At 45.1% G+C, this 12,712-nt stretch overlaps 1 protein-coding gene across 2 annotated transcripts in view; it reads right to left on the reverse strand.

Moving 5' to 3' along the window:
• Positions 1-12,712, reverse strand: part of jag2b (jagged canonical Notch ligand 2b) — a 35,759-nt gene that overhangs the window by 16,062 nt on the left and 6,985 nt on the right. For both annotated transcript variants that reach the window (XM_029495821.1, XM_029495820.1), the window contains exon 3: positions 4,446-4,500. In XM_029495821.1, the coding sequence (XP_029351681.1) occupies positions 4,446-4,500 (55 nt within the window). The remainder of the gene's footprint in view (positions 1-4,445; positions 4,501-12,712) is intronic.

The raw sequence follows: 12,712 nt of genomic DNA on the forward strand, positions 1-12,712 counted from the left end.
AACCCGGCTGGAGTCTAATGTAAAGATCGCACAGCCATTGCAGGAGTATTTGTGATTCACAATATCAGTCTATACAAATTAAAATGACTTGGTTACGCTGATTTGTCTTAATTTGCATGTTGATGTGCCGCCAAACCAAAAGTGCTTTTTCTCCCCTCTAATAGCTTGGTACATGTTTGTGGACGGTTTGGCAACAATGGAGAATGCACATTAAATATTTTAGTCGCTGAGCTGGGCTGAGTTTGAAGTGCTCGACCACCCTGCGAACTAACTGGTGGTATGGTGGTACAATAAGGTTGTGGGTTTGAATCCTAGGCCTGGGTTCACAACCTCCTCCCTCAGTACAAAGACACGATTGGTGGCCCGAATGTAAAAGTGAGACTGAGCGTAAACAGTTTTTATTATATTTGGATGACATGATAAACTGACTGATGTCTTGATGTCAACCCTCCATCTCGCTGGAGTTTAATACACAACGTCTGAAGACAGTAATAAGAAAAAAAAAAAAAAAGAAACACTGACAGTTGGATCACATCAGCCGTGATGCGTTGCAACATGCTGATGTTGCCTTTTTATGACAGATATACTCACTCAACTTCAAACCAGGCCTTCATTTGCTACTCAGTTGCAAAACTGTAATGCGCAGTCACGATGCTCTCACAGTGACCACAGACAGAAATATTTAAAACCACCTCAGGGGTAGTTATCTTCACGGTGGGGGTGTCTCTATTACCACATTTCGCCACGATGACACACAGAAACAGACAGTCTCACAAATGGCAACCAGGAAATAACGACACGTAATGAGACATTTCACTCGGACACCAACTGCTGGTTGATTTGGCTGTTTCCAGACAAAAAAAATAAATAAATAAAAAAAACAACAACTCCTCCCAACAACTCTGGGAGCTTTCTCAGCTCAAACAAAAAAGGAGCAGATAAACAGATTTATCTTCCCAGGAGCTGGTCATTAAAAGCTGCATGTTTCTCCATGTTAACCTTGAAATTGGTGAAATACTGATACCGTCTTCACTCAGGATTAAAATATGGAACCGTAGATATCAGTGTTCAACTGACCCCACTGTAATTCACATGCAGCTATCAACAATCAGTCCATACATCTGCCTCCCTGCAGCCACCGTTTTCAATGAGGTGATCTGAAACAGCAACACTGGACAATGATGTGAAATCTTTTACTCTGCTGTTAAGTCACTCCCTGACTGGGGAAAGAGAAAAAAAAAAGCAATGCATTGTTATTCAGCAGACAGACGCTTTTATATCACCTTGCCTGTGTGTGTGTGGAAAGTACCCGCTGAATTTTAAGCAGGCGATTAAAATTCATTGTCTGCAAATTGATCCATTTTCTGGTGATGGCACACATTAGAAGCGCTCCCCTCAGTTTGGACGGTGCACCGTCACGTTGGGAGGATGCTACCATTTAGCCCCTCTAGCGTCAGCGCGCGCATTAAACACGCCGCCTCCGTGGAGCTCGCTGCGGCGTCGACTCACAGAAAGAAAAGCAATATTTATCACAGTGGGACCGAAACAATCTCTGTGGAAATAGGGAGTCTGTGATTTCCTTTTCTCCATAGCTTTGGGCTGCAATGCACCATGGACATTTTGAAGTGAGCAGGAACACACACAAACACACACACACACACACACACACACACACACTTTCCACTGCTGGGGACTGACACAATGTCAGACAGAATTAAGCAACAATAACAGAAATAACCCCCGGCAGTTGCCAGATAGAGAACAATGGGCCCCGGGCCCAAGCTGGGCTCTGCTACCTCGGTGTCTAAACACTGAGCCCGGCCACCGAGTCCACTCCACTTCCTGCTCGATAAACACAAGGAAAACAGCCGGCTGCCTTTCCTGAGGACACAGAGGGAAGGGAAGAGAGGCACACCGGAGGAGATGACGCTGGAGGTGAGGAATCTCACTGACAGACCTCCACACCAATCTTACGTAGGACAAGACACGAGGCTGCTGCTGCTGCGACTGCAGCTGCTGACTCAGGTCCAAAAAAAAAAAAAAAAAATCCAGTGTCTTACAGATACACAGTCATGCATTTCAGCATTTTACATCACTTGTATCGCTTTGTGTACGAAAGAAGGCCTCAGAGATTTAATTCAACGGGAAGTTACATTCTTTCAGTCAGTAGTCAACAACAGAAATCGACAACAGGGGCATGACAAAAACTCATTTGGAGAGACATTTAGAAAGAATCCGTGTCACCACATAACCTATTAGCAGACATCTAAAGAACGATGGACTCTAAAACACGCAGCGATCAGTTCAATCTCAGTTTGACGAAGAGGAATTAGTGGATATTTCAACTTTGGGGCCAGTGGATAGTAAATGAACATGACTGAAGCATCATAGCATAAAATAAAAATGCAGCAGCTCTATCAGTGCATACTTAACTTTTAGCCTTACCAACATCCCCCTTTAATAACTCAAATTAGTCAAAATACAGCTCAGAGCCATTTGAATTTTTCCCTTCTGACACCTGAAACCTACATCTCATAATCTACATTTACTCATTTTGTAGACGCCGTTATTCAAAGTGATTTACAAATGAGGGGCATCAGTAAATCCGTAAAGCTCCGGCGCAGTAGATCACATTGATTTAAGTGTGAAGTATTCCATCTATTAAAGAAGTAGCATTGCCCGGACCAAGTCCATGACGTCACAACAAACACAGCGTGCAGCCTGACATGATTATAGCAGAAACCGAACATTTTAATTGCAGCATTGAACGCGAAGCTGTATTTTATGAGCATTGGTGCCAATCCAGTATCGTGTCAGGTCTAAAAACAGCAGCCGCAATTCTGATTCACTTCATTTTGTCCATTTGCTTATTTACAAACCGTTACATTAATTATCTCAAAGGAGTCCACCTATACCGGTGGTTTGAGAGGAGGTGGGGGAGGGGAGACCACCTCAGGAACAACTGTTAGAAATCCTCAGACTGGTTTAGTTTCAAAAAGACCATTTAACATTAACAACGCTCTCTTATTGGCCCAGTGCTGATTTCTACCAACGTAAAATTTGTGTTGTGATGCATCGAGTAAGAATGAACACAATGACCTGCCCAACACACACACACCTGCCAGTCAACAGTTCAGTCACTACTGTAGCTCACTGTGACCTTTTCGGAAGTTTGCCACGACCAGCAGATTTCCATGGTCATCATCCTCCACCGGGGTTGAAAGGAACATTTGTTCCAGACGTTTCTGTTCCTTGAACCCGTGACATTAAGGTTGAAGTCAGCTGAGTCCTGTGGCCCAACAGCAGGCTCAATTCAGCTTCGACACAGAACAAAACAAACTCGCCTGAAAAGGTCACCTTTATCAAATTCCAGCATTTTGGCACTAAACTGGAAAAGCTCTGCCCTTAACTTGATAAACTGAGCCTGACAAAATAAGCTGAAAATGTGTTCCTTGTGTACCTCTCACATCCTTACACCCAAAACACATACATTTTTCTTCTTTATAGCCATTTGGCTGAGACTTAAGTGCTTCTTGCTGGCAGGAAATCAACTGGACGGGTTACTTGCAGCATATCAACCAGAAACATCACAGCTAATTACTGTAAATGTGCACAATTGCTGGAGGAAGAGGAGACTACACAAGGCGCACAACAGTCTAATCAAAGGAGCTGTGATGTCAAACTCTATTTCTTCTCCATTGTCTTAATGCGCGAGTGGAAATGCGTTTGATGTTATGGACAAAACAGGATGTGATGACCTCATATAAATAGCCGCACAATTTTGGATGATGGGGGAGAAACAGATAGTACGGTAGAGTGCTCAGACCCATTCATGCTCATGTCTGCATGAACAGAAAGGCATTTGAAAAAAAAAATAAATAAATAAAAAAGGCACCGTCCCCCACAGATCAAAGCTGCATATCCACAAACACACGGTCATTTTAGTCCTGAATTGGTCCTCTTCCTCCCAGACAGAGCTACTGCTCAGACGGGAAAAAGGGGTTGTACAGGAGTCCACCCAGCGGACATAGCCAAAGGAAAACAGGATACAGCTGGTCAGCGCTGAGTACGGCAGCCACTGTATCTGAGAGGGGCCGAGGCTTCTCTTCTATAGAAGAATGTACAGAAAAATCACCTTTTTCAACCTGCTGCTCACAGCTTTAATGAGCAAGTTCAATAAAGCTTCCAGCTACCAAATAAAACATTAAGACAGAAGTCGTGTGTAACTGAAGACCTCAACAGGCAGACACACATCCTCAAGACTCATGACAAATCCTTAGGAAGATGCTCATTTCTCTAAATACAGTTCACATATGGCTCAGAAGCGTCATGTGATGTGTAGTAAGACTGAAAAACTTTGCTGTGCACAAATATTTGTTAATGAATATGCTGTTCAGTTCACTCACAGTGTTGTTATACATTATAGGTGTGAAGTTCAGACTTACTGCTGCGCGTGTCGTTGTCCCAGTCCAAGGCCTCCACAATCAACGTGAACGTCCGCTGGAAAGCAAAGACAGCAGAGAGTCAGGGGACATTCTGAACACTGAAGCGCTTCTTCGTTTATCACTGCCGCGGTCTGCAGCGTCTGGGACCCTTCAGCCATGTAAGATGGTGTGAACAAACAACTGAGTCAACATGCTGCTGCAACGCAGCACTGCATGAAACGGCTCGCAGCAAGACAATCGCTCTCTTTATTCTTAAACCCATGTCCTCAAATTGTGTGAAAAATAAGCTCGGCTGGACAAAAAGCGCCAAACTTCACCCTACAACAGTTGTAAACATTCAGTGAGGAATAGGAGGAATCTCAGTACGAGTGCTTTAAAAAAAAAAAAAAGAAAAAAGTCAAACAGGAAGCATATAATTTCCACAAAAGACAAAATCAGTCTGGACGATGCAGAGATTTTAGTAGTTGCTGTTTTATAAATTGGCAAATTCCAAAAACAACTTACAACTTCAAATTAATTTCTACTGCAGTATGTCTGTGCTATAAAGGACGGGAGATTGTTTTCAGCCGTAGTTAAACATCTCCTCTACAGGCATCAGCAGACACACACATCGTGATGCGAAAATCAATTTCATTGCTTCTACTGAGTCTCGCAGGCTTGTAACTTGGCCCTGCAACCGGGAAGCGCTGAAACATCACGCTGACAATGAAACCCAACGAGTCAAGATGCCAAAAGAAGCTGCAGGTCTGAGAGGATGCAGGGAAACCTGCACGGGAGCAGGTCGCAAGTCGAGAGAGTCGTGTTGAAGGTACAGGTCATTGGAAAGGGGGGGTTAAAAAAAAAAAAAAAAAAAAAAAAAAAAAAATTCATACTGATGTTTTTACTCTTTGCTTTGTTAAGCTGAGCGGGTTCTGGGCATTTTTACTGATCTTCTGCAATGTGTCTCTTCCAGATCCAGACTTGACGGTTTACACTGACTCCACTTAAAAAAAAAAAAAAACACATATATAAATATACCAAAAATAGAACAAGAGATGTTGCAAAAGGACCAATAAAACCTCAGAGGATGTGATCACTCGGCCAACATCGGCCGTGTGACACAAACTGTCTGGCTTTGTCCTTGTCTGTCAGACAGCGAGGTAAATCAGTAGCAAAGGGGATTATCCGGTTTCACACCAAGTTGTGCTTCAGTGTTGACCACTAAAAGCACAAGATTTCAAATCTCATTGGGCATAAAGAACCAAATCTGGAAGCTTGGACCAACTCAAATGATCAAAATCCCCGCTGGTTATTTTCCTCTGGACTAGTCAATCAGTCAAATCAATAAACTGATTGTTGAAGCTCTTGTGGCTTGCAGCTCCACCACAAATCCAACACTTCTGATTTGACACACACACACACACACACACACACACAGATGGAAACTAACTAAACTAACCAGCATCACGGGGTAATCTAGCTGGTGTGCTGCACACTGCTAGGCAACCAGCTGACCTAAATAGCATTCATTACGTCATCACCAGGGACAGTTGTAGTAGCCACAGTGTGACTGCTGTGACCTCTACTGTAAAGTCACAGATAGGACGACAGTCTGGAGGGGGGGGGGTTAAAAAAAAAAAAAAAAAAAAAAGCAGACGCATATTTGCGGGAACTGCGGTTGCTTGAATGAAGTGGCAGAGAGAAATCGCAGGGAGGGAGGAGGTGGTTGGAAAATGTCTGTGTGTGTCTGTGTTGTTGATCTGGGGGACCAACAAGCTGGTAGGCTGGTTGCTGCTGGGCTGTGGGATTAAGTAGGCTTGTCTGGCTGTGGGTGGTGGCGGGAGGAAGGGGAGGGAGTGTTATTGTGGAAGACCATGGGTGACAAGAGAAGGGGAAGGAAGATGGCAGGACTGGGGTGAGCTAAAGGGGCTCGGGTCAGAGTTTGGACAACGGGTGTTCGCTCTGCATGAGACTGTAGCTGTCGGCAAGACCTGGGAGGCCAAGATGATGGCTGAGGCAGAGGGGAGGGAAAAGGGGTGAGGGAGAGAGGTGGAGGCAGCCAGTCGACGGGTCATGATGCTCGCTCTGCTCGTCAACCCTTCCAACTGCAGACGCACAACAGATGCAGCCTCAAAGATGGATTATTTGACATGAACGTGGATCATCCCACGATATGTAGCTCGGCTTCTGACCTTTCCACCATCCCCCCGCCACAAAAGGGTGGGCTGGCTGGTTGGCTGGCTGCCCCAGTCTGGGCATGTGGGTGTGTTGCGTATGCCAACGCACACCAGAGGAACTACGAGCGGCGACGCATGCATTAGCGACCGGAAATCTCGATCTCAGGATGATGTCTGCCTGCGCTGTGAAAATGTGAAGCAGCACAAGTGTTCTGAACAAATCTCCAAGACCAAAGAGAGAACAGGTGGCCACGTTGTGACCTGCACCTTTCGGGTTTACCCAAACACCAAAGCTTGCCTGCATGCTTCCATGTTGTAAATGTTTGGTTAAATAGTCCCCTGAGTCAGTGTGTGCTGGCCTAGAGCAAAGCCACGGACTAGTCTGGTTTCCCACAGACCATCCCAGCCTGTGATTAGCTGGATTAAGTGACAGCTGCCCAAATGGTTGGAACAAGATAGATGGATGGGCAGGGGGAGGAGTGGGGGAGGGAAGGAGGGAGGGGGGCTACTGAACAAAGACCCTTGTCCCCAACACCGTAACTCACCCCCCATCCCAATCAAAACCATTGTCCACGAAGAGACACAGTCAGCACGAGGACAATTAGTGTCAGCATGTGTGCTGCCGAGCCCGGAGACAGCAGCTACATGGCTGAAGTCGGGAGAAAGAGCAGGCAGCAAGTTCTCGTAGGCGTCCTACCTGTGCTACCTAACTTTATTAACCTGACCTTTATCGTGACCCAAAAAACACACGTGGTCCATCAGTTCACGACGTCAGATACTACAGAGCACACGAAGAATCCTCCGTCAGTCAAATCTGCCCAACCTGCCCCTACCCTGAATGGATTAGAGGATTTACTCAGAGAAATCCCAGTTTTCAAGTCAAGAAGGGGGGCATGGTGGAAAAACAAACAAACAAACTGGATGTTTATTTGTCATGCAGTCAGTGAATCTGTCTGCTTGAAATGATGTAACGCCCAACGCCATCCCCACGTCACGTGGTGCAAAACGCACCAAATCTCATCTCTCTAATTGAATCCAAGTCGGCAAATCATTCATCACAAAAAAAAAAAAAAAAAAAAAGCCATTCTTGTGAGGATGTGACGGCGGCGATGCCTTGGGGAGAGCCACAGGTGTAGGTTCCCACGCCAGATGAGTAGTGGATGAGCGAGCGGAAGGTGGTCATTGAAAGGAAAAGCGACGGGGGGAACAGGGAGAAGTGGCGGTGGGGAGTGGAAGCCGGGGCAGGTCGGGGTCACTAAGCATGGGATCTGCACGCTTCTTTTTCAAAAGAGGGGTCAGCCCTCTGTATGTGGGGCGATGTGCACGTTTGCATTTGAAGAATACTGAGAATGTGAGATCCAGCCCTGGAGTGTGATCCCATGTCAGATCCCAGCCTGGCAACAGCTCGCCATCAACGGAGGGCCGCAGATGCGTTGATGGACTCAGGTTTGATCGACTCATTGCTAACCTCTTGTGGAAAGTCAGGATCTCGGTTGTTAACTTTGGGAATTGGATCTTTCAGCTGTGCTTTTTTTTTTTTTTTTTTTTGGATGCCCTAAAATGATGAAAACCGTGTGAGTAAACTCCAGCCATTTGTTTCCCACGTCACTGAGAGGTGACCTGAATGTCCACCTCCCCGTTCCCAGCTCCTCCGCAGGGATCTCCCCCTGACATCTCCTGATTTATTGCCTTCTGATGGGACATGAGGTCATCACGCTTCATCCCGTGGCCAGTAATCATTGCATGTAATCTTCATTAATCTGTGATGTCAATCCCAGCTTTTGGTTTTACTAGGGCTGGGTCTACGCTATACCAGAGAGGGAATCAAGCTGTGCCGTCTCTGCTGAAGAGGACAGGCCGTCGGGTACAAAGGCATCCACCTCCTTCAGACACCGAGCTGCTATGAGCGGTAAAATGAATGGGGATTAATGGATAACTGTCTTGGTAGGAGGGAAAATAAAATGAAAGATATACCCATAAAATGAATTAGTTAATCAAATGTGACATGTCCAATGGCATCTTTTATCTGAATTAGTCATTAAGGCTAAGTGGAAGTGAAATAATTAGCTACCATTAACTCCTAATGATCCCGAGGATTATTAATGAATAAGACCAGGAACAGGCTGAATGTCACAAAACCTAAACTCCCTCAAAGAGAACAAAAGGCGCAGAAAGGTTTCGACGGCCGAGAAGCTCTGAGCGGTTTCAGGCTAAAAAGTGGAGGTGAACTGGACCAGCTTCCCGGTCCTTCAGCCTGGGGAGTGGCTTAAATCTCTCCTGGTCGAGCCCCTCAATCTGTTCAGAGGCGAGGATCAAAGACCTCCGGTGGCAAAATCCTCTGCAAAATGTGGCGGTGGTGTTGGCAGACAGATACAAGTTTGATGGTTTTGACCCTTCCTGACACTCAGCAAGGCCGGGTTCGCTGATTTTTTTCCCCTCACGTCAGTATTATTCCAAAAATATCGCTCAAATATTTGACTTGAACTTAAAAAAAAAAAAAAAAAAAAAAAAAAAAACACACATCCCATCATCCAGGAGTGTGCGACAGTACACGTGTATTTATCCTTTACGGATAAACCAAATGATTCATTTCAGCAGTTCAGTGAGAGAAGGCTGCCTCCAGCCAAACAAACAGTGGCTCGCAGGTATGCACCAAACTAAACACATCGGCTAGTGCCGCCGTGTTAACAAACCTCTGCAGACGGTTTTAAGCGCCGCTGGCCTGCGGCTCGCGTCGTTACAACACAATGTTCATCTACACTCCGGTGTGGCCGTGGTGGCAGGTTACAGGCATATCTCTGCTGGGTGGAGAGCGAGAGGTTCTGCACACAAGCTGTTTGCCAGAGCCGTGTGCCAAGAGATGTCACACTGAAGGCAAGGCATTTGGCTGGCTGGCTGGTGTGTATCGGCTGTGCGCACACACGCACACACACACGGCCCATTGAGCACGCTGCTACTATGCCAACAGGGTCATTACCCATGCACCTCCAATTCAACAAACCCCTTCCCCTCCTTGTGCTAATTAACCAGCATGATCCAAGACTACGCAACACACAAAAACAAACACAAACACACGCACATTTGCATAGAAAGACTAAATTACTCCACATGCAAAGCAGAGAGCTGTCAGAGTTGGCATTGTGTCGTTCACCGTTTGGTGGTAACAGACAAAGCTGGACTGAACTTCATTTCCAGCATCATTAAACAAAGTTAAATGAAAATGTATTATGCAATTTTATGCATATTCTGAGAACCTGATAAGGTTGGTCAACAACGATAAAGCGCCTTAAAACCTTTTACACACACACATTATATCATCCTGTGCGCTGACAGACAACATTAAAGGGCGACGCTCCGTTCTCGTGGACTCTCAGATATTTGTCAATGACTTAGTCGGGTGTTAATTTGCCTTAAGATGTCCAGGAGCGATTGCCGCAATAGACCCGCTTCAGAAACATTAACAGGCTAATTCCTGATTCAAAGCAACAGGGCGCCTGACTGCAGAGCAATACAGCACCGCCTCTAGCCGAGGCCATTATCATTTCAAACAGGTTCAACGGTGCGGTGACACTTTAACTGCCCGTGCAATGACATGCTTTAATTACCCCCACAAGGAGCCTCCAGCACCTGCACACCATCCATTTAACAAGAGGCAGGGGACGCAGCGGGCCACAGCAACGCAACACATACAGCCGGTTTAAAGAGACAAATCGACACTGCGACACAAACCGACGCACAAGCTCAAACTTGAGAAAGCCTCTCTTGGAGGCCGGTATTCTGTTTCGTCTGCTTCCTAAACAACACAGAAACTATAGCAAAGAGCAGCCAATATGCATTATTTTAGCAAATATGTTAAAATTCTGCCTCTTAAATTAGAGCAGGTTGTGCGTTTTCTGTGACATCCACCCATCTTTAGTTCTGTTGCAAGCAGATTTACTCCCCAGCCAACATTAAGCTTTGGAGGCTGCCTCAGTTTACCGATTAAATATACACGTCACGGTGCACTAGTGCTGGAACTGGAGACATCAGCATTATGCTAAACCTTCCCCAGTCTCACAGCAGTCTGGTATCATAAAAAAAAGAAAAAGATGCAATGTAAGAAATAAATAAAGAATAAAAATAAAAAAATAAATATTCTAGCCTGTTGTCATCAGAAAAACACTCGCCCGAGTTCAGACTCAAGAGAGGCAACACAGTCAGGTGTCTCTAAAACGCCCATGGCTGCACCCACAGGAATACAGCAACATCATAACACGCTCTCTGTTTTTGCTGGAGTGCACAAGACACGCTGTTCTCTTCGCAACGCACAACAGTCAACATCACAGGCAGATTCAGGTCAATTTTCTCTTTTTGTATAAAAAAGGAAATATGTCAGCAACTTTTTAGTCGGATATACAGCATCACAAAGCACAGTCGGCAGCATCTTAACGACAAGCTGACAAGCTGCTAGTTATTGTGATGGAGGCATCGCCTTGGACAAACACCAACTGTCTGACTGGAGAGACTGCATCTGTGAAAATGTGCTGAGAGCTACACAAAAATCACTTTCTTACAGTGGCAAACCTCTAAAATCAGGCACTCATGTCATGATTGTTGTGTTGCAACAGACCAAAGTGGGTTACGTGTTCCAACAAGCACCATCCTCATCAGCACCTTACCCTCACAATGACACGACTGGTTGATGAGGTGAGACAATCAGTCCGATGATGTAACATCTAATCCTAAAAACAACTGTTGATTTAAATGAACTTTGAGATGCAATTTGGACTAACAGCTCCGTTTGTTAAGTAGGTGAGGAGGACAGTACCTGAGGGAAACTGGGGCACTTTGGCCCAGACAGAAATATTACCACAATTAGAAGAAAAGTCTGAATCTGAACATTCACGAGCACTGAAGCTTCTCCAAGCAAGAGCTGAGACACCTCCTTAACACTGCCCAGCCCCCCCCCCCCCCCAAAAAAAAAAAAAAAAAAAAAACTCAACCCAAATCAGGATTCAAGTTAACACATGTCACAAGACAAATAGCGATGGCCCCTGAAAGCTGCTGCGGCCCGCCTGCCAAATGTGAAATCACAGAACGAACAAAAAGTGTTCTCAGCGGAAATCCCTGTTGCGTCCTCTCCCGACACCAAAACACAAAAGCTTTTAATATTAAGAATGGAGTCAAGTCAGATGGTGATGACAGAGCTCAGTCTACATGGATTTCCACGGGGCAGCTGTCCAGATACCGCAGTCAACGGCACACTGCATCTTTGTTAATGAGCGAACCAACCACACGGACGTCTGTCAGGCAATGGGCAACAGTACACAAGATAAAGATGTGCAGCGTGTGGAGGGGAAGGGCATGTTCATTACTGCTTCTACTTCAACCCAACAGAGAAAGAGGAAAACGACCTGGTTCAGTCAACAGCTCGTTGTTTTTCATGACCAACGTTCTCGTTTGAGTTTAATTCATAAGTAAATTTCACTACAAATTTCAGCCCGTTCCTTTTACAGGAGAAAATCAGGAAGTCTGATTTGAGATCAGAGGCCAAAATGTCCTCAACTGTGCCAGAGAGTGAATAATTCAATAAGACTGCATTCAATGAAAAGCTTATTTCAAGACACCGAGCCATAACAAGCACTCTCAATTAGAAGAAAGCTACAATGCAGGACAATTATATTTTAAAATGGAATTAGAGATTAAAATTGTGGAATAATCTTATTCAGCAATGCGATGAATTCAGATTTTTGTCACACGGATGTTGAAATCATCTCGTTAGTGATGAGGCATTATGATCAGACACCACAGCTAAGTGATGCAGGATCCGTCTGGCATTTTGATTAAATGGGACAGTAAAGAAATGAATAAAAATAAAAATACAAACAAAGAAAAATGGCTGCAAAAGCAGGCCCTTCTTTGTAAAACTGGGCTGCATGTACAATGAAAGGAATCTCCCGATGACATCTTGTGAAATTTCAAGGTTAGCTATTCATCACCTGGTGCATCAACAACTCCAATTCTTCAAAATACAGTCCGTGGTGATGTCTGTGATTTTGACTGTTGCACTCCGAACCTCAGGAGTTTTTCCTGCTCACCAAGAACACAGACATCCTCCTCTCAACTCTAAAG

The sequence above is a fragment of the Echeneis naucrates genome, chromosome 24, assembly GCF_900963305.1.
Source record: "Echeneis naucrates chromosome 24, fEcheNa1.1, whole genome shotgun sequence".
Classification (NCBI taxonomy): domain Eukaryota; kingdom Metazoa; phylum Chordata; class Actinopteri; order Carangiformes; family Echeneidae; genus Echeneis; species Echeneis naucrates.